The 20367-nt window shown below is 49.0% G+C and overlaps 1 protein-coding gene across 1 annotated transcript in view; it reads right to left on the minus strand.

Annotated features, from left to right (window-relative positions):
* LOC309381826 (zinc finger CW-type PWWP domain protein 1-like) overlaps window positions 1-19447 on the minus strand; it is a gene marked incomplete at both ends in the record, with an annotated part of 19898 nt that extends 451 nt beyond the window's left edge. Inside the window, 14 exons of the mRNA XM_081933110.1 lie at window positions 58-201; window positions 1846-1909; window positions 2266-2363; window positions 2474-2549; window positions 4373-4456; window positions 6017-6121; window positions 6604-6679; window positions 10538-10658; window positions 12073-12189; window positions 13537-13689; window positions 14021-14169; window positions 17734-17791; window positions 18263-18341; window positions 19238-19447. Coding sequence (XP_081789236.1) covers window positions 58-201; window positions 1846-1909; window positions 2266-2363; window positions 2474-2549; window positions 4373-4456; window positions 6017-6121; window positions 6604-6679; window positions 10538-10658; window positions 12073-12189; window positions 13537-13689; window positions 14021-14169; window positions 17734-17791; window positions 18263-18341; window positions 19238-19447 — 1534 coding nt within the window. The remainder of the gene's footprint in view (window positions 1-57; window positions 202-1845; window positions 1910-2265; window positions 2364-2473; window positions 2550-4372; window positions 4457-6016; window positions 6122-6603; window positions 6680-10537; window positions 10659-12072; window positions 12190-13536; window positions 13690-14020; window positions 14170-17733; window positions 17792-18262; window positions 18342-19237) is intronic.
* Window positions 19448-20367: the final 920 nt, after the last annotated feature.

Raw genomic sequence — 20367 nt, forward strand, 5'->3', positions numbered from 1 at the left:
GAAGCATATCACTCCATCCACCACTCCTCCCTCCCTCCCTCCCCTCCCTCCTCTCACCTTTCTGACTACTCTCCTGTTTTCCTGCTGCTCGCTCAGATCCTGGGAGTGTAGCTGCAGCTGTGGGGTCAGTTCTCTCTGGCCGGCTCTTCTTCAACGCAGGGGAGGCATTTTCAAGTCCTCCCGACACAGGATTTTTCTCCCCTGTAACAAAACACACACACACACACACACGTATGTTATGGCTGGGGACAGGGATCCAAATTGTTTTCTCCCAGAAATGAAATAAAAATGAAGTCCAGAATGGTATGGGGTCTCCTGCTTGGGTGAGGGGGTTGGACTGGAGGACCTCTGGGGTCCCAGCCCACTCCGTTATTCTTTCTGTGATCACGTGTATCCATCTCCTCAAGCCCAAAGAAAGGAACGTCACACAGGATCTCCTGTCCTGGGCAGGGGGTTGGACTAGAAGACCTCCAAGGCCCCTTCCAAGCCTAGGAGTCTGTGTTCCTTCCGCATCCGAGTCTCCTCTTCGCTCCGGACTCCCCGGGTTCTGCCAGGGGGTTTCCCAGCAGCAGCAGCAGCAGCAGGGAGGCCGAAGGAGGCCAGGGAGAGCTTTGGCCCCTTGTCCTTCAGGGAAAGGCTGCCCAGGGGCTGGGGATGGGCAGGGGTGGCTCCTCCCCTTGCACCCGCCGCCAAGGGGAGGGGGCTTCTTAGCTTGTGGTGACTGGCTTGGTCCAAGACCACCTTCAGGACAGCAGGAATCCCCTGAAGGGTCAATGCTACGACTTTCTGACCCACAGAGGCAGGGAATGTGGGAGAATATCCCAGGAACACTTTCTTATTTTATTTGTTTATATTTTCCCTCTCTGGACTGCCCATCTCCCTCAAGGAGCAACTTTTTATGGTGTTTTTAATTTGGGTTGGGTTGTTTTGACTTTTTGTTAGCCGAAGTCGGGTGTACGAGAGGCGTGGCCAATAAACAAAGGTCCAATGGCATCGGAGGACACAGGTCAAGGCTGAGAACCGCTGCCCCCCAGTCGGCCCCTCCCTCTGCCTTTCTCTTCTGCACCCCTGCCTCTCCCAGGATTCTCTCTTTCCTTGCACCCGGCTTCTCCTAGGCCAACCCAACCAGTCCAAGGTGCAGGAATTGGGCTTGGCAGGTCTAGAGAAAAGAAGGACCAGGGGAGACATGATAGCAGCCTTCCAATATTTGGGGGGCTGCCCCAAAGAAGAGGGGGGGGGTCAGCCTATTCTCCAAAGCACCAGAGGGCAGGAAAGGAAGCCATGGATGAGAAACCTGAGGAGTGTATTTTTGAGGTACACGGAGACAAATTCCTTGTGTGTCCAATCACACTTGGCCAAGAAAGAATTATATAATCGGGGAAAGAAGCAACCCCGAATTAGATACAGATGCAGATAGAGATGGACAGAGTTGGAAGGGACCTTGGAGGTCATCTAGTCCAACCCCCTGCCCAAGCAGGAGACCCTAGACCATTTCTGACAGATGGCAGTCCAGTCTCTTCTTGGAAGCCTCCAGGGATGAAGCTCCCACAACTTCTGCAGGCGACTTCTCTTCCATTGGTTCTCACAAAAATTAAGGAGACATTTCCCAGCAGCGAGAACCATTAACCAGTGGAACAGAAGTTGCCTCCAGAAATTGGGGGGTGCCCCATCACTGGAGGTTTTTAAGAAGAGCCTGGGCATTCTGTTAACCCCGTTGGTTGACCTCCGGGTGTTCGACACCCAGGAAGAACTGAGAGCTGCAGAGCGTCTTCGGCTTCAGGGATAGAAAAGGGGAGGGGCGACATAGAAGCTGCTGGAGAAAAAGAGGGAAAATAAAGCATATACCTTTTGCAACGATGGTCTTCTTGATATTTGCATTTGGTTTCACTCCTGGTATTTCACGAAGAAGCTGGAAAAGAAAGAAGATGCTTTGCTTGCTGGAGAGCCGAGAGCGGTTTGGCCTCCCAAAGATCCCGTCAGCAGGCAGCTGAGAAGGGCAAATGGGTGCAAAATGAGGGGCAATACAATACCATAGCAGAGTTGGAGGGAACCTTGGAGGTCTTCTAGTCCAACCCCCTGCCTAGGCAGGAAACCCTCTACCGTTTCAGACAGGTGGCTCTCCAACCTCTTCTTAAAGACTTCCGGTGTTGGGGCATTCACAACACTGAGAGAGGCTAAGAAGTGTTTGCGCCCTCCTTAGCCCCCCGCAGGGCTGGGCTGCCATCCTGGACTGCCCACCTTAAACCTGCCTTTCTCTTGGCTCACCTTTTCTGGATCCTTGCCGGAGGTTGTGGTGTTCTTATTCCCAGCCTTTGTTCCTGGAGTCCCTTTGACCCGAGGCCTGGAGGCCGCATTATTCTGCTCTACGGTACCAGAAGGAGCCACGAACAGGAGGTGAGTTCCCTCGAGGGAGGGAGGGAGGGAGGGAGGGAGCCTGCTTTGTGCATTTCCCATGTGGGACTCCCAGCATTACCTTTCAGGATGTTGTCCCCTTGGGGAGATTCTTTGTGCTTAAATCGGCTGTGGAACCCAAATCGCCTTATTCTCTCCTAGAGGGCAAAGGGAACGATAGCGATAACCTAATAGAGTGAAGACACGGTTGACCTTGCGGGTCATCTAGTCTAACCCTCTGCCCAAGCAGGCCCTACACCATTTTTGACAGAGAGGCAGAAAAAAACAGCTAACCGAGGCAGATTCCTTCTCAAGAGCCTGGTCTGCTTCTGAATCCACCCATCCTTCCTCCCTGGCTGAGCCCGCCTGAGCCCAAGTAAGAGAAACAAGTAAGTTTCGTTTTAAAGTACTCAACGTTTGCCTTCTTGTCTGAAACACACACTGGAGATGTCTGTTGCCCGGAGTTTCTTAATAAAGTTAATAAAGGTGGGATACATAAATCATTAATTCAAACACATGTTTGTGGGAGAGAAAGGTGGGTCAGTGCAAGTCAGGCAGCATATAAATGTCATATATTATTTTTGATTGATTGCAGGATTTGCTGGAGGCAGAGCCGGCATTTCTGTCCACCCTGCGAGCCTTTCCCAAGGACCTGAGGTAGGCGGATGTAACCTTTTGATGGTCTTAGAAAGATATATCCTCGCAGGACTGTCCCAACAAGTAAGGCTTCCTTTTGTCATCATCACAATCTCCGTACCCTGAGGAAAATGGTAGCCCTTGCCCCTCCCCTCCTCCCCCAGGTCCACGTGAGGCAGAAGCCTTAATCACCGACCTATTTAAAATATGAGCAGCTTGCCTTGCAAGGCTGACTGCCTTAAACCGAAGGAGAGGATTCAGATAAGGAATGAAAGATCTCCTCTGGGCTTATTTGAAACAAGGCACTTCAACGGCATCGGATTTTACTTGCTGCATCCCCTCAATTCAATGCAGGGTTTAGAAATAGGAAATATAAATCAATGAATGAGATTTTGCAAATGGCCTTCTCCACGCCAGCAAGGCAGCCATCAGGGCCATAACGAAGGAAGCCGAAATGGAGGGATTATTTTAATAGGCAGCCCCAAACAGAAAGCCTGAATAAGAAGAAGTCAGCAGGTGTTTTAACCACGGGGCCTTTTCTCAGTGCTGAGTTTAAAAATCTCTCCATCTCTTTAAGAGATGGCGTCAAATTTCACACACACACACACACCTGGAAAATTGCTCTGTGGCTTCTATTGTGCCTGCTCTGACTCACTGTGGATTGTGCTCTTCTGATAAGGTATATACTATATAGCCTATGGACAAATCAGCCGGTGGGGTTTTTTTTCCACCTTGGTGACTCTCCCTGTCTGTCACCAGAAAAATCTCTGCCAATCACAGGGCTGCAGCACACAGGGGGGGGGGGGGCTCATTGGAGTCACAGGAGGCTGGCTGTCCCATTGAGGCTGTCCCCCTCTTTTCCTATTCTGTCATCATAACCCAGCCTGAATAGTGACGAAGAGATGACACATCTTCAGGCTTTTCTTGGACAATGTTGGGAAATGGTGTGTGTTGGGGAGAGGAGACAAAGACAATGACGGGGGGGGGGGGAGAGGTCGCCAAAGTTTGTGGGTGCGTTTTGAGGCAAGTGAGGCCAGCCCTAACCTTCTGGGTCCCTAAAAACCAAACTGCCACAAATCAGGCCTGGGACAACTAGAAGACTGTGGATTGTGGTGGGGTTGGCAGTTCAGCATCTAGATGAGGGATGGCCATTGTGGACTTCAACTCCTAGAATTCTCCAGTTAAAGGGAATCGAAGTCCACAAGGCTTCAAGTGGCCATAATTTGGGGACTCCTCCTGGACTGGATCCTGAAGAAAAGCGTGAGAATATATGGGAACGGTTATTCCAAGGGGGGGGGGGGTTAGAATTGCTCCGCTGAACGCAACCTTTGTACCGGAGTCCCACCTGGATGCTGATTCCCTCTGCCTCTTTGGCCATTTCCAGAGCCGCTTTGAGGTTCTCCTTCTCGCTTCTGCTCCTGGGCTTGGCCTGCAATGGAAGAAGGTTCGCATCAGGGCTGCGATTCGGGGAAGAACTGGCCACGCAGCTCCTTCCAGAAGGTCAAAGCAACCGCTTTGTCACCAAGGAATTCTTATGGCTGGCCCCCAGGGAGGGTGCTATTCATCCTCTCTTGGGGCTTCCCTTCTGTCCCTTGTTGGTTCTCAGCCCCCCCACCCCCCCACCCCCGGAAATGAGGTGGCCTGGAAGGGAAGGAAGAGCCTGGGGTGGGGGGAAGAAGGACGGGGTCAGAAGCCGGCCTGGCTTCCTTTTGGCTCTTCCCTTTTTTCACACAGCTGGGGAAAACCTTAATTTACCTTAGGGAGAAATGTTGTGGCTGTTGCGACTGTTGTGTTAAAAAGGACACTCTTGGGAGAAGAATGGGTGGGTTAAAGGAGTGGGCCCCAGTTCATACAGGTAGTCCTCAATTTATAACCATTTGTTTAGTGATGATTTGAAGTTACGCCAGCACCGAAAAAAAGGTTTTTCATACTTACGACCATTGTGGTCACCTGATCAAAATTAAGATATTTGGCAACTGACTCGTATTTATGACAGTCGCGGTGTCCCCTTTTGCCACCTTTTGACAGGCAAAGTCAATGAGGAAGCCAGATTCACTTAACCACCGTGCTACTGACTTACCAGCTGCAGTGATTCACTTAACGACTGTAGCAAGAAAGGTCGTAAAATGGGGCAAAACTAACTAAACAACAGAAATCTGGGGCTCTCTTGTGGTTGTAAGTCAAGGACTACCTGTAGAGTGCCTGCCTGCCATGATTAATATGACGAAGCCCTCGTTTTGCTCGTTCCCCACACCCTCTTGCAGACCCTTTCTCCTTTTATAAAAGCTCCAGAGGGTTTCTTGTAAATCACTCTGGGCAGAGAGAGAGAGAGAGAGAGAGAGAGAGAGAGAGAGAGAGAGAGAGAGAGAGAGAGAGAGAAAGGGGGGGGCTGTTTTGTACCAGGACAGAGTCTCAACTCATTGAGTTAAATAAAGGAAGTCATGTGACTTAAAGAGCCGGAAAGGCATCAAGGGAGTGGTCTTCCTTGATACGGTGCCCTGACAGCCCACCCAGAGTTATCATTCAGAGGAAAACCTGGGGGAACTCTTGGTCTGCTGGGTCGGAATAAGTCGGCGGTCGTGGCTGCCCACAGAGTACAGCCGTAGTAGGGGATTATCAAGGAGGCCCCGGAGGTGGGAAGAGGGTGGCCTTACAGACCAAGGGATCAAAATAGGCCAAGGGTTTTCATCAAAGCAGGGCAGGAGATCTCCAGACCTGGCCACTTGTGGGCTGCTTCAGCTCCCAGAATTCTTCAGCCACCCGGGCAGCCCACAAATTTTTAAAGTTGCCAAGTTTGGAGTCATGCGCCACAATTCTTTGCAACCAGCTACAGATCCGTGTGGAGAGTCACCCGCTGGGGAGGCTCAGGGAGAGGCACCAGCTCTGTCACTTCTGTACGCGTGGGTTGTGATGCCCGCACACATATGACAAAAGCCTTGGCTTTAGTGGCTTGCTTCGCAAAGAAACCCTCAAGCAAAGCCCCTCTTACCACGGCATTTCCTTCCCCGGGTGGCTCCCCGTAGTTCTTCAGCAGGGAGGCAGAGATCCACGCGCGGGTCACAGAGTGGCCAAAGAAGGTCACGTGGTACTTGGACTAAACCGGAAGGAGAGGAGGGTCAGTGGCCATTTTGGGGAGAGGCTGCCTGTCTCAGAACGGGAGCACCAGGAGGGGTGTGTGCCCTTGACTGGAGCGAAGAAACAATGATCTTTGCAACGAAAGTCATGGAATAAGAACGGGAAAGCCAGTCTAATTGCCCAGTTCCCCCGCCCAGACACTGCTTGACTGTCCCCAGTGGAGGGGGGGGAGGGGAATGCAAATCTCCTTTTGGAAAGGGGGCACTTGCCTGGCACCCACTCCTCCATTTGCTTTTGGGGCCATTTCATTGGCCTCTGGCTGTCTTCCATTTTTTTGTTCCCCCTTAGCTGTTTGCAGCTGGGCTTCCGGCATCCCCCTTTTCCAAGGAATTCCCACTAGATAGAACTCTTCTCCCGCGTGGTCTGATTGTCATGTGTGACCACATGTGTGGGGTATATGTGTACAGAGAAACGTGGTACGGGGCAAATGCAATACTTAACAGGAAGTGAGTCTGCCTGGGAAGAAAACAGGAAGTACTCTCCAATGTCGGGGTCGGCTTCTATGATTCCTGGCCACCTAAAAACAGAGGCATGAAGGAGAGCAGAAAACATTCAGCTGTGAGGATGCCCGGTGGTCAAGTTTTAGTTAATTAATTAAATTCATTTTTTTCTAACGAAGAAAACGTATTCCCTTCTTTTGTCTGAAAAATCTTGAAAGCACCACAGTGAAAATGTCACATTAACTCATAATTTGCCTGCAAAAATTGGCTCCCTTCCTAGAGGAGAGGGCGACAGAGAACATCAGGCTGGCTTCTGCATCAGACAGATAACTGCGTTATGCATAGCAAAGCTTACTGCAGGTGGTCTTCGACTTATAACTGTTCATTTAGTGACCGCTGGAAGTTACAGCGGCCCTGAAAAAAGTGACTTTACACTTATGACGGTTGTGGCATCTCCATGGTCACGTAATCAAAATTCAAATATTCTGACTCATGTTATGTCCTGGGGTCACATGATCCCCTTTTCTGAGTAGCAAAATTAACGGGGGAAGCCAGATTCACTTAGCAACCGTGTTACCCACTTAGCAACAGTGCAGTGGTTCACTTAACCCTTGTGGCAAGAAAGGTTGGGAAATGGGGCAAAATTCACTTAAGTGTCTCACTTTTCAACAGAAATTTGGGGGCAGAACGGTGGTCGTAAGTCGAGGTCTGCCGTAAGGATAAAGAAGAACCGAAGCCTTGATTCAGAGCTCTGGCCTGTCATTCCATCAACGTCTTAGAAGCGCTGAGAGAAGGTCGAATGCAGGCTGTGTTGATACAAAACACTCGACCGGCTCCGGTAACCAGCCGGCAGGTGCAGTTCTCCAACCGGCAAAGCCCAAGTGTTCCCCTTGGCTACCTTGGTTTCTGTTGTGGTTGCTGGGGCTGTTGTGCAAATCCAGCCTGTTTGTCAAGTTTGACCCAGCCCACAAAGCCAGGAAACGAATTAAATCCAGCGAGCGAGTCAAGTACGTTGCACGAGGCCCTATGACTCTGGAAGACGTTTCTGCAAACCACGGTTTCACACTCCGGTCGCTTTTTGCGGTGCACCACAATCACACCTTTGCGGCAGCACTCGACATCCCTGTCTGTTCCCCGCTGGAGCCAGGGGGAGCCAGGTGGAAACCCCCTCTGCTTCGGAAGCTCTGGGGGAATCCGGCTCCCCTACTTGCCTCACAGGGTGGGGAAGAAGGAGGGAGGAGGAAGAGGAGAGCTTAACGCCACATCATCATCTTCAGCTTGTTTAAGAAAAATAACTTAGTCCTCGACTTACAACAGTTCGTTTAGTGACTGTTCAGAGTTACAACGGCACTGACATGTTTTTTCCACACTTATGACCATGGCAGCATCTCCATGGTCACATGATCAAAACCAAGACAATTGGGAACTGAATCATATTTATGATAGAATAACGGAGTTGGGTGGGACCTTAAGAGGTCTTCTAGTCCAACCCCCTGCTCAAGCAGGAGACCATTCCAGACCAACGGCTGTCCAGTCTCTTCTTAAAAATCTCCAGTGATGAAAGCAACGGCAACTTCTGGAGGCAACTTCTGTTTCACTGGTTAATTGTCCTCATTGGCAGAAAATTCCTCCTTAGTTCTAGGTTGCTTCTTTCTCCCGCCCTCTGGTGCTTTGGAGAATAGGTGGAAACCCCCCTCCCTTCTTTGGGGCAGCCCCTCAAATGCTGGAAGCTGCTATCGTGTGCCCCCTAGTCCTTCTTTTCTTTAGAACCAGACGTGCCCACTTGCAACGTCCCAGAGTCACCTTCCAACAAGCAAAGTCCACGGGGAAAGCTGGATTCGCCTAACAGCCATGTCATCCCTGAAGAACGGCAGTCATTCATTCAAGAACTGTGGCAAGAACAGTCGTAAAAGGGGACAAACTCACTGAAAAACTGTTCTGCTTAACAATATACATTTTGGGTTTGGTGGTGGTCGTAAGTTGAGGACTACTTGTTCTTGGACCAGGAACCATTGCCACAGGAAAGAACTTTACTCAATAGATTGGGGGGTGGGTGGGTGGGGGTTCACCTCTGAGAAAATTGCAGGAAAGCCAAGCCAAGGTGGGAGTGGCCATTATAATTCTGAATTTCCAAAAGGTTAACCCAACCCCCCTGATGCCACTATGGGAGCCAGTCCTGCTCTTTGCCCTTAGTATGAGGGACTTAAAAATCAAAGCACAGGGATGCAAATACTCGCCTTTCCCTGAAAATAAGCCAAGGTCTTATATGAATTTTCGCTCCAAAAGACACATTGGGGCTTATTTTCAGGGAAACACAGTAGCTCTTTCGTAAAATTCAGATACATGACCGAGCTTTGCAAGGGAAAGCGGAGAAGCGTCTCTAGGCCCAGTTCCCCCTTTCTAAGGGGTCAGGAGCCCCATTTCTGGCCAGTCCTCCAGCAGAAGAACTGCAGCTGCTGCATTGGCAAGGGCACTGCAAGAGAGTGGCCACTGGGCCTCTCCATCTCAAGAAGGGCCGGCTGTTGAACAGGCCGCATGAGGCCGAGACAGTTGGGAGTTCTGGAAAGATTCAAGGTCAGGCTGCTGCTTTAAAAAAAGAAAAAAAGCTGAGAGACTTTTCCCTTGCAGCAATGTCCCAAAGCACAATGGGGGTGCAGCATGCACATAACACACACACACACACACACACAGACACACGCCATCCAAATGGGAGAGGAAAAGAGAGGGAGGAAAGGGCCGTGGGTTCCAGTGGCTGCTGATTTCAAAACTTTAAGTGTAAAACTTCCTGAGATTAGGGCCAGAATTCCTCCATGCCTGTAGATTTGATGTGGTCTTTTTATAAAAAAAAGAAAAGAAAAGAAAAGAAATTCCTTCTCTCTGCTAATTCAGGGGCATTCCTCCACAGTACCTTGGTGCTCTGCCTATTCCTTAGTCAATTCCTCAACCCAATGTTGTCAATTTCATAATCCCCCGCCCACCTGAGGATGCCAAAATAAACCTCCATTGCTTACGTAAGGCTTTTCCCAGGCAGGATCCCCCCACCGGTAGAAAAGACAATGCAAGAGGCTGGCATTCAGCGCGGTGGAGAAACCACAATTCCCTTGAAATATTTGTCATAGAAACACCCACACACCAAGATGTTTGAGGAACAAGCGCACTAAGAGGGTGGCTTGGAGCGTGAGTTGTGCGACTGCCACAGCGGTGGCACAATGGAAGTAGAATGCCTTGAGAAAAACTCAGCCTGGACGTGCCTTGGAACAAGCAGCAGGAGGGGTGTTCTGTGCTCTGTCTAACCCCCCTCCCCAATAATCTAGAGACAGGGAAGCCCCTCTGGATGCAGCATTTGTGCCCTCACATGACCAAGAGGTACACACAACACCCCTGTTGCCTTAATTTATAAAAGCCCACCTTGCTATAGGCATCCTTCCTTTCTGGATTTGGCCTTGGGGATTACTTCTCCTGTATTTAGGAATTGGGCATGGCCAGTGAAAAGAAGGGCGGAGGGGGGGGGGGACACGGGACAGGATAGCAATCTTCCAATATTTGAGGGGCCGCCCCAAAGAAGAGGGGGGTCAAATTATTCTCCAAAGCCCCTGAAGGCAGGAGAAGAAGCAACGGAGGGAAACTAATCAAGGAGAGAAGCAGCCTGGAACTAAGGAGAAGTTTCCCAACAGGGAGGACCAATGGAACCACTTGCCTCCAGAGATGATGGGTGCTCCAACACTGGAGGTTTTCAAGAAGAGACTGGACAGCCATTTGACCAGGAAGGTCTCCTGCCTTGAGAGTCCCAGGGGGGTTGGACTAGAAGACCTCCCAGGTCCCTTCCATCTCTGTTATTCTGTTATTCAACCTAAATAATGACGTTTAGCATGCCAGGCTCGGTTGGTGTGGGGCGATGGGCCGTTTTAATAGGACGGGTGGTGGTTTCTGCCTACCAGGGGTATCCATATTGCTTGGCCCATACGAGGGTCCCTGGGAAATAAATGGCATAGACCACGTCGTCTTCGGAGCCCGACCACGTCTCCTCGGGAACACTGCAGCTGTTGTACTGGCGATCTGCAAGGGAGAATAAACATGCCGCTGAAACGAAGTCTGATCAAAGGACTCCCTTATACTCAGCTCCACTGCCAGGAGGGATCATTCCAGGGACACACCGGGGCAGTTTTTCTGGCAGCAATACGGACAGAGTTTTCCACGGCCTCTTCCTGTCCTGCTTTCCTTCCCCAGTCTGGACCTTTGGCCCTGGGATTTCCCGGTGGTCTCCCATCCCAGTTCTAACCCAGTCCAGCCGTAGTTAGCAAGGCCAGCTGAATGTTGCCCCCAAAAGAAGCTTTAGTTGGGCAAATGTGTAGGTATTTCCCTTTCAGTCTGGAGTTAACAGATTAACAGAGCTGGAAGGGACCTTGGAGGTCTTCTAGTCCAACCCCCTGCTGACGCAGGAGACCCTAGACTATTCCAAACAAATTGTTGTCCAGTCTCTTGAGCTTAACCCACAACTTCTGAAGTCCTTCCACTGATTAATTGTTCTTACTGTCAGAAAATTTCTCCTCAGCTCATTTCTTCCCTTCCCTTCCTGTGTTGAATCCTCCTCAGCCAGACCTCTGGATTGTGGTCAGCCATCCTGGGCTGCCTGGGTAGTAATGAAGAGGCTCTTTTCTCCCAGATTAAGCCAAAGCCCCGGAATGACGTCTCCACGCCTTACTCTTATTTAAGAGGAGTTCAGTCAACATGCTAGACGCAGAAACATGCCCTTCGGCCTCTCTGCAAGGTTTGCAAGCTGACTTACTTCAAATCTTCTGAAACAATATTACTGGGGACTGAATCGGGACAGCTGGCCACGTGCCTTGTCCCTGGGGGCTCAGAAGAGCAGACTAACAGACTTGAAAAGGACCTTGGAGGTCTTCTAGTCCAACCCCCTGCTCAAGAAGGAGACGCCATACCAGGGATGGCGAACCTTTTCAGCACCAAGTACCCAAACTGGAATGCGTGTGTGTGTGCGCTCTGGTGCACCGAACACCTGAAGACCAGCTTGCCGGTGCGGGTTTCCGGCGCTGCAGCCCGCATGAAAATCAACTGGCCAGCACACATGTGCTCACCGAAAAACCGAAGGCCAGGGGGCCAGCACACATATGCGCACCAGCCAGGCTGGTCTCTGGGTCTCTGGCGCTCCGGCACATCTGAAGACTGGCATGCGTACCCACAGAGAGGGCTCTGCATGCCACCTCCAGCACATAGGTTCGCCATCACAGCCCTAAACCATTCTGGACAAATTGTTGTCTCCAATCTCTTCTTGAAAACCTCCACCCACAACCTCTGGAGGCGAGTTTCCTGCTTGTCCACGATCAGAGATGCTCAGCCGAAAATGTTTTCCCTTAGTTGAAAGAAAGGAAGCCTCCCCGCCTCCCCCCCCCCCCCGGCCCCTCTTAGTCCACCAGCCCCACCCAGAGGCTTGTGGTTTCTCCTCCTCTACCTGGATTCTGGCTGCAGGACCAGTCCTCGGGCAGGGCTGATGGGTCCACATCGCTGCTGAGCCGCCGCCACTTCTCACAGCTGGGGTAAGAACACTGGACCCAAGCGGTACAGCAGCCTAGGGCCAGAGAAGGGTCAGGAAACGGGTCGGCCATAATCAGAAAAGAAATGGATGTGCCAGGCAGCTGTTCAACCCCGGGAAGAAAACTCCCCTTTGCTGGAATTGGGGCTGGGTGGCCACCTGTCAGGGATGTTGCAATAATAAGATTCCTGCCCCGGGCAGGAGGTCAGATGAGATGGTCCTCCTCCCTCGCCTCTTTCACCACATTGTCTGCAACCCTATTTTTCCCCCTCTCTCTAAGCATCACATGCCCCCTCCTCTCCCTCATTTTTGTAGGTTACTTTATTTATATGCCTCTATTTTTTTCTCAGTTGGAGGTTCTGTCACATAATGATCCTATGTGAGGCCTCCTTTTTATGCTCCCTATTACTCAGACTCCCCACCCTCCTCTCTCTCTCTCTCTCTCTCTCTCTGACAAGATAATAACTTTCACTCTTTCTCTTCTTTCCACTTTCATTCCTTCTGTGGAGACATTAATTACTGTAATTGTCTTATCTCTTTTCAAAGAGAAGTTATAGTTTCTCTCCTTGTGGTTCTACTTTCACTCCAGTTTCCTCCACTCCTTTATGCCCACCTTCCTCTCCTTCCCTCCCTCCTTCTTTCCCTTTCTCCCTTTCTCCCTCCCTCCCTCCCTTTTCTCTTTTCCTTTCTTCCTCCCTCCCTTCCTTCCCCTTCCTTCTCCCCCTCCCTCTTTTCCTTTCCTTCCTGGCATGGCATTAGCTTCTTTAATTAAATTATGCCATGGTCCTTTCTATTCCCCAGGCCCTCCAGAGCACCTTCAAGCCAGCCTGCGGTCATCTCCAATACGGGCAACCTTAAGCACAGAGGACACCTTAGGAGGTGGTGGGCTGACCCTCCAGCTAACTTACAGGGGGTGCAGAAACCCCTTCCCCCGGGATCCCTCTGCCCCATCTACGGGCTTATTTATTGGGCGTGTTTTCAAACCATCCCAGTGTTTGCAGCAGAGGACAGGAAGGCTACTAAACCACCAAGGCCCCAGCCCAAGAGGTCAGGCGAAGCATGAATTTCTGTTAATGAGCAACGGACAACGGTTTGAACTCAGTCCCTCCTGGAAAACGTGGCTCAGTGAGTTCAGTTTGTGGAGCCACCCAGGAATCGACTCTCTCCCTGGGATCGCAGGTGGCTGGATCTACTCCAGCAACAGGCACCCCTGGAACTCCCTCCCATTCTCAGGGACGTTTGGAGAACTACAGAGCTGAAACCCAGCCTGGCTGCCAGGCGTCACTGGTGGCATCTGCCCAGCCACACACACACACACCCGCCCCTTTGCCCATCCTCCCCCTCCCTGGAGTCCTCCTGGAACAGAGGCAGAGTTCAGCTCACGGCCGCCGCTGCCACTTCCTCCATCCTCCTCCTCCTCCTCCTCTGGCGCTTCCTCTGGGTCAGTGACGTCTTGGGCGTCGCCTTGAGCTGCTTTCTTGGGCTCTCCTTTCCGGCTTTCCTTACACCCTACATTGTTTTCTGCCGCTTTCTCATCTGCCAGGAGACAAAGAAAAACAAGTATTTTGCCCTGTGTGTGTGTGTTTCTCCCCCCCCCTCTAAAAACACCAGAAGAGTGATGTGAGAGCCATAGCAGCACCATTGGACTGGAAGAGGGAACGGTGAGCCCTAGCAGCTTGTTTTGAAGCCCTGGAAATAACGTAGATGTCGATTTTGCCCCCGGTCTCTCCGCTCGCTTTCCCTGGCCAGACTTCCATCCACGCCCACAAAACTCTGGCCAACCAAGCTGCAATCACACAGCCCCTTTTCCCTGCCAGCAGAAGTTTGTCACACGGTGTGTTTTGCTTTGTGTTTTCATGAAACGTACTTAGCTTCTTTTCACCCTGATTGGCGCCAGATTTGCTCTGCTTCTTCACTTTGATCTGGTCTTCTTTCTGCCCCACTTCTGAAAGCCCCGCTTTGCTTTTCTTCCGCCAGTCACTCCTCTCCGCAGGTAGAAAGGCCTCCGACGCCTCCCTGAGAAAACCACAGGTGGTGAATTCCCCCCTTCTTGCAAAAGGCTAAAAAAAAGCTACACCTGGAGGTTACTGGCTGCTGTGGAGATAGAAAGTGAGCATCTTAGGATCTGTCTCACTTACGAGGTGACTAACAAGCATGTCCTGAGGCCAGTAACACCAGGCATGTCACAGGAAGGCAAAATCACGAAACTGCATCTCCCTTCCTTTGCCCATGTCGTGCGGGGGAATTCACTGGAGAAAACACTTACGTTGGGAAGGGTGAGCGGTAAAAGGAGACGAGGCTGCGAAAGAACCCGGTGGCTGGACACCATCAAAGCTGACCCCAATCAGAGCATGGAAAGACTCAAAGGAGCAGCAGAAGATGGGAAGAGGGGAAGAGACCCCTCGGGGCCAGAGAATTGCCAAGAGTCGGGCACGGCTGAACGGATGACATCATCAACATTATCGTGCACTTAAGAGAGGCAGAATGATGTAGAGGCCAAACTGGGGATTACGGCCAGGGACAGTTTTCCCAGCCTACGGAGGCTGCCTGGATGACTTTTGTCAATCCCTTAGCCTCCCTCGTGGCATTATTACTGAGGGTGACTGGAGGAAGGAGGGCTGTGCAGGAAGAAAGATGGATATATGAATATAATAACTAAGCAAACCCTCAAAGGGGCCAGTCCTCCATTTTTCTGATCCACTTCTCAATAAAAGCTGCTCTGAAATTCCCGTCATTTGGAGCGACGGAGTGACCCTTTGAGTCTGTCTGATCCAGAGGATGGCTACACGCTTGAGGAACAAAGGAAATGCATGTTTCTGAAGTCAGGTTTACCTCTTTAGAAAAAAAAGTCCATGAAAGAGAGAAGGGGTCACTTAATATGCCACATGAAATAAATAATTATATTATGGTTTAAGTTGATGGCCAGGTTTACACAATAAGTTAGGACAATACCTGAGCATGCTAAACCATAAAGTCTTCGATGTATCCTTCATTATTTTCTTTAGTCTGGAAGTTTTAATGATACCGGCTGTGGACGTTTGACAGCACAGCAGCTCCCTGGATCCTTGCATGAAATACGTCATCTCGAGGGCAGTGCTGCCCAATGGCTAAACAATCTAGATAGCCGGTCCTAGGTTTAGCCACCCCAGTAACTGCTCATACTTCATTTAATTTTATTCCTCACTCAGGCTGTGGGCTTTTAAAATGGTTCACTGCCCTGATGTTTTATATTTTGATACACATTTTATATGCTGCTATTGTGAGTTTTTATGCAGTAATGTAGTGTTTTGTTACACCATGCAAAATCAAGAAATAAAGCGGCACAACAGTATCAACCATTGGAGAAGGTGGGAATTCAGTAAATGTGATTTTTTTAAAATTGTCCAACCACATTTTACCAGTCCAACACGTTGGGGGGATCCGAGATCTAGGCTGCCCCAAAGAAGAGGGGGTCAACCTCTTCCCCAAAGCACCAGAGGATAAGACAAGAAACAAGGAGAGAAGCAACCTGGAATTAAGGGGAAATTTTCTGTCAGTGAGAGCAATTAACCAGTGGAGCAGCTTCCCTCCAGAAGTTGTGGGTGTTACAGCACTGGAGACCATTTGTCTGAAATGACATACAGTCTCCTGCTTGAGCAGGGGTTGGACTAGAAGACCTCCAAGGTCCCTTCCAACTCTATTCTGAATTGAATTGAAATATTCCCCAGACTTGGTTACCAGCATTTTGAATCTCGTCTTATGAAAGGAAAGTTACCTGCCATAATCCCAACTGAGATTAATTACATGTGGAGCAAAGGTTAAGAACAGCCTTCTGGCTATTCATTTTCCCATTCAAAACTAAGGAGCAGCAACTGCCCCTTATTATCTTAACCTCTTTCCCATCCTCCAGGACTGCAAACCATCAGCCGCTCAAGTCTGCCACCTGCATTGTGTGTACTTGGGCGCCACCGTCGGGCCACAAGATGAGGCACACTCACCCGCACGCCACTGTGTTGCTTTCCTAAGTGCTACTAGTGATGGGCTAGAGGTCAGGGGTCCCCAACCACCACCACCACGGTCCGTGGACCAGGACAGGACCAGGACCACTCCGCTGCACGCCAGCAACCGAGCCACGCAAACAAGCAAAGCCCCATCCGAGGGATGCAGGCAGCACGCAAAACCTCATGTCCAGTCCACAGAAAAACCTCTCTCCACGGAACCAGTCCCTGGTGCCCAAAAGGTTGGGGTCCACTGAGCTAGAGGTCAGGGAGGCTGTTGGGGCTTCCTCAGAGCTGAAGCTTCTTCTTCTTCTTCTTCTTCTTCTTCTCCTTTGTAAGCGTGAGTGAGAAAAAAAATACACTAAGAGTTTTCTTCTAAATTTTGCCCCTCTCTGAAAGACAGTCACAAATACCTCAAAGAAGGTGGAAAAATGAGGGGGGGGGAAAGTTCTCTCACTCCTTGCATGAAAATACTTGGTAGGGATGTCCCCGTGGCTTGACTGCCAGTTGAGAATGGCTCGTGTGAGAGCGAAATGCCTGAGGAGGCCTGTGATTGATTATGCTGGAATAACGAACTCACGGTGGAAGAGCCTTCTACCCCTATTTCACTTTTGCGTCCTTTGTTTTCCTTCCCTCTGCCAAAGGAGACCGTTTCCTGCCCTTTTAAAGAACCACTCTTGATCAAATTATCAGCTTCTGATACGGAAGAAGAGAGTCGGAAGGGACCTTGGAGGTCTTCTAGGCCACCCCCCTGCCCAAGCAGGAGACTGTCCAATCTCTTTTTAGACTGTGTTAAATTCAGTACCTTTTGCATGTTACTGCAGTGTTTAGTGCAGATGGCACCACGTTTTCTGTTTCCTTGTTCTCATAGCAACATTTGAGTGGTTGCGGTGGCCTAGAGGGGGAGCTCTCACCTCACAATCAGGAGGCTGTGAGTTTGATCCTAGGTAGAGGCAGATATTTCACTTTCTCTGGGCACCATGAGAATATATCTGCTGAACAAAACTCTGCCCTGGAGACAGGAAGGGCATCCGGCCAGTAAACACTCTGCTAGCTTCATTCAGTTGCCCAGACTCCACCCGGCAAGGGATTATGTGGTTGTTAAAAGGAGGTGATGTTGATACCAACCTTTCTGGGGCTTTTGGAGAAAGAAAGACCCATCAGTTTGGTTCTGCTGCTGTTCTGCTGGATTCTGCTGGTTTAATGCTTTTGTTATATTCTGCAGCCGTTAAATGCAGATTGACAACATCCGGAGCTCAGAAGTAGCAGAATGTTTGAGGAAAAGGAATGGGTTGTTTTGTTTTGAGTCAAAATAATAGATTCCAAAATCGGTTCTACAGCAGATGGTAGTACTGTAGTCGACCTTGGCTGATCTTGAAAAGCTGCGGAGGGCTTGTTGTCACTGTACTTGGATGCGAAACCACAAGGAAGTTCTGGGGGCCGTAGGGTGGGCTAGGGAAAATAAAATCCCCAGAAAGAAGCCGGTGGAACAATTCGGCTTTGTTGCCAAGAAAACCACACGGGCATGAAGAGACAGGAAGCGGAGCTTCCGTCCAGGCAGGGAATTTCACTTTGCTTATAAAAGTGATGTTGTGTTGCTCACCTTCTCGAGCGCCGACCTTCAGCAGACTGTGCCGGAACAAGCCCCTCCCGAAGCTTCTCTAGGAACGACAAGGAAACATCTGGGTGAAGCTCCAGGAGCCAAGTTTCAAAGATGAAAAATAGGTTTAAACGGGGAAAGGTGGAATTTGTTTGATTCGAAGGCTTATTATTACGTTTAGTGACTGCTTTGTTTTAGTTACTGCTACTTATTGGGTTTTTACAAAGCTTTTCACTACTAAAAAGCATATAAGGGCAGTACAGATAGTTCTCAACTTACAACTACAATTGAGCCCAAAATTTCCGTGGCTGAGACCGTTGTTAAATGAGTTTTGCCCCGTTTTATGACTTTTCTCATCACAGTTGTTCAGTGAATCACTACAGTTGTCCATTTCAGGGTTTTTTAAGTGAATCTGGTTCCCTGTTGACATTGCAGGCAGAAGGCCACCAAAGGGGACACTCCGACCGTCATAAATATTGAATCAGTTTCAAAGTGTCCCAATTTTGATCACGTGACCACAGATTCAACATACCTGTGCATTCTTGGGGAGATTTTCGGAGTACACTTTGGACAATCTCTTCAAATTGTGCATCAGTGAGACACCCCTTTTCCTATGAAAAGATGAAAAGAGATGGGTGGAAGCAGCTGCATCGCATATGGTAACTATAAAAACTGGCTAGCACCGGAGTGGGGGTTATTCCCCCTACCCCACCCCACCAGATTTTTAGCTCAGAATTGTCTCTGGATCTCTGCGCTTATTTGGTGTGTCCTCGTTCTGGAATTGCCTTGTAAGTTTTTCAACACGATTAAAAGTACTGGTCTTTGGCCTTGACATTTTTTAAACAAGCCTCCCCAGCTCATGCCTTCCAGATGCATTGGAGTTTAGCTTGCATGATCCTAGACTTATATTAAATATATTTGCTCGTCCTTTAAAGTGCCTCAATAGTCTTTGGTTTTGATCTAGAAAGTATGGAATATTTATTAGAAGAATTTCTATCTCATTCCTTCCACACAAAAAAGAGAGACGAAAATATCCAAATATATTAAAGTGATTTAACTTCAGTAAAGGGAAAGTTTCTATTGACTGTACACTCTGCATTTCCCAATCTTCATCTATAAGAAAAGAAAACATCTAGGAGATGCTCCAGAGAGCATCCACAGACAAAAGTAACTAATTTACAATCACAATATAGGTTGTACCAAAAAAAGAGAGAATTTTTTAAAAACGTATGTCAGGAATTTTTGTATCAATCCTTTGTGTTGCGTTCTGTGATTTTACGTTGTATAATTCTACACTGTTTTGCCTTTGTAAACTGTCCTGTGATTTTCCAACTAAGAGCTTACACACACACACAGACAGAGACACACACACACAGGAGAAAAAAGAAAATTTAAATATGAATTGTCCTTCCTAATTTTTCAAGGAGAAACTGGTATCTCCAGGACTCCAATTTTTTCTGCTCTGAAACTCTTCACTCAAGGAAACGAAATCTATTATCCCACCTACATTCTCAATCCTTTCCAAATTCTTCTTGCACTCAGATTTCTTTTCTACATTAGGCATGCTCCCTTTCTGTCTTTTACTTTGCACTGGTGATACATTCATGGATTTGACGGTAACTCCATCTTCTGGTTTGCTGTGAAGCTCCAATTCACCTTTTCCAAAGGGTGTACGGTAGGACTTCCCTACAGGAGGAGCGAAGACTTTTTTGGACATTTTGTTGAATTCTGGAATGAGAGAAGCCACATCTTCATTAGTCGTGTATGAATAATGCAATGCAATAAGACATGAATGAATGAATGTGTGAATGAAGAAAGAGAGAGAGAGAGAGAGAGAGAGAGAGAGAGAGAGAGCAAGAAAGAAAAATAGAAAGATTCAATCCTAACTTACAGAGTACAAGCCACCAGGGATGACTTTATACAAGCTTAAATATTTACTGTTATTTTGGTCTATAACCTGACACCTCTTTTTATTTCATTTGGATACTGTAGTAAGAGACAAATTTCCATTTTCAGTAGAAACTCTGGGAATAACTCTTGTTTTCTGTTTTTGGAAGAAGAAAATTTGCAACGTTTTATTCTCTATGCTCTGACTTTTACCTAAAAATTGAAGAGATACCAGCTGTTTTCCCTTTTCCCTAACTTCAAGAATACACACAGGGTAAGGTGAGGGGGGGCATACATATAGATAGTCCTTGACTTACAACAGTTCATTTAGTGATTATTCAAAGTGATGACGGACCTGAAAAAAGTGACTTATGACTGTTTTTCACAGTTATGACCGTAGCAGCCTCCCCAGGGTCACGTGATCAAAATTCAGACGCTCGGCAACTGACTCGTACTTAGGATGGTTGCAGTGTCCGTGTGTGTGTGTGTCTGTGTGTTTGTCAGGTGATCTCCTGTTGCGACTTTCCAACAAGCAAAGTCAACTGGGAAGCCGGATTCACTTAACAACTGTGTTACTCACTTGAAAACTGCAGTGATTCACGTGGCAACTGTGGCAAGAACGGTCGTACAATGGGGGCAAAACTCACTTAACATCTGACTCGCTTAGCAGTGGAAATTTTGGGCTGGATTGTGATTGTGAATTCTGGACGGCCTGTGCCGGCACGCCCCTTCAGGCTCCCTTGTTTCTGA

Source organism: Natrix helvetica (genome assembly GCF_964273705.1).
Source record: "Natrix helvetica genome assembly, chromosome: Z".
Lineage (NCBI taxonomy): Eukaryota > Metazoa > Chordata > Lepidosauria > Squamata > Natricidae > Natrix > Natrix helvetica.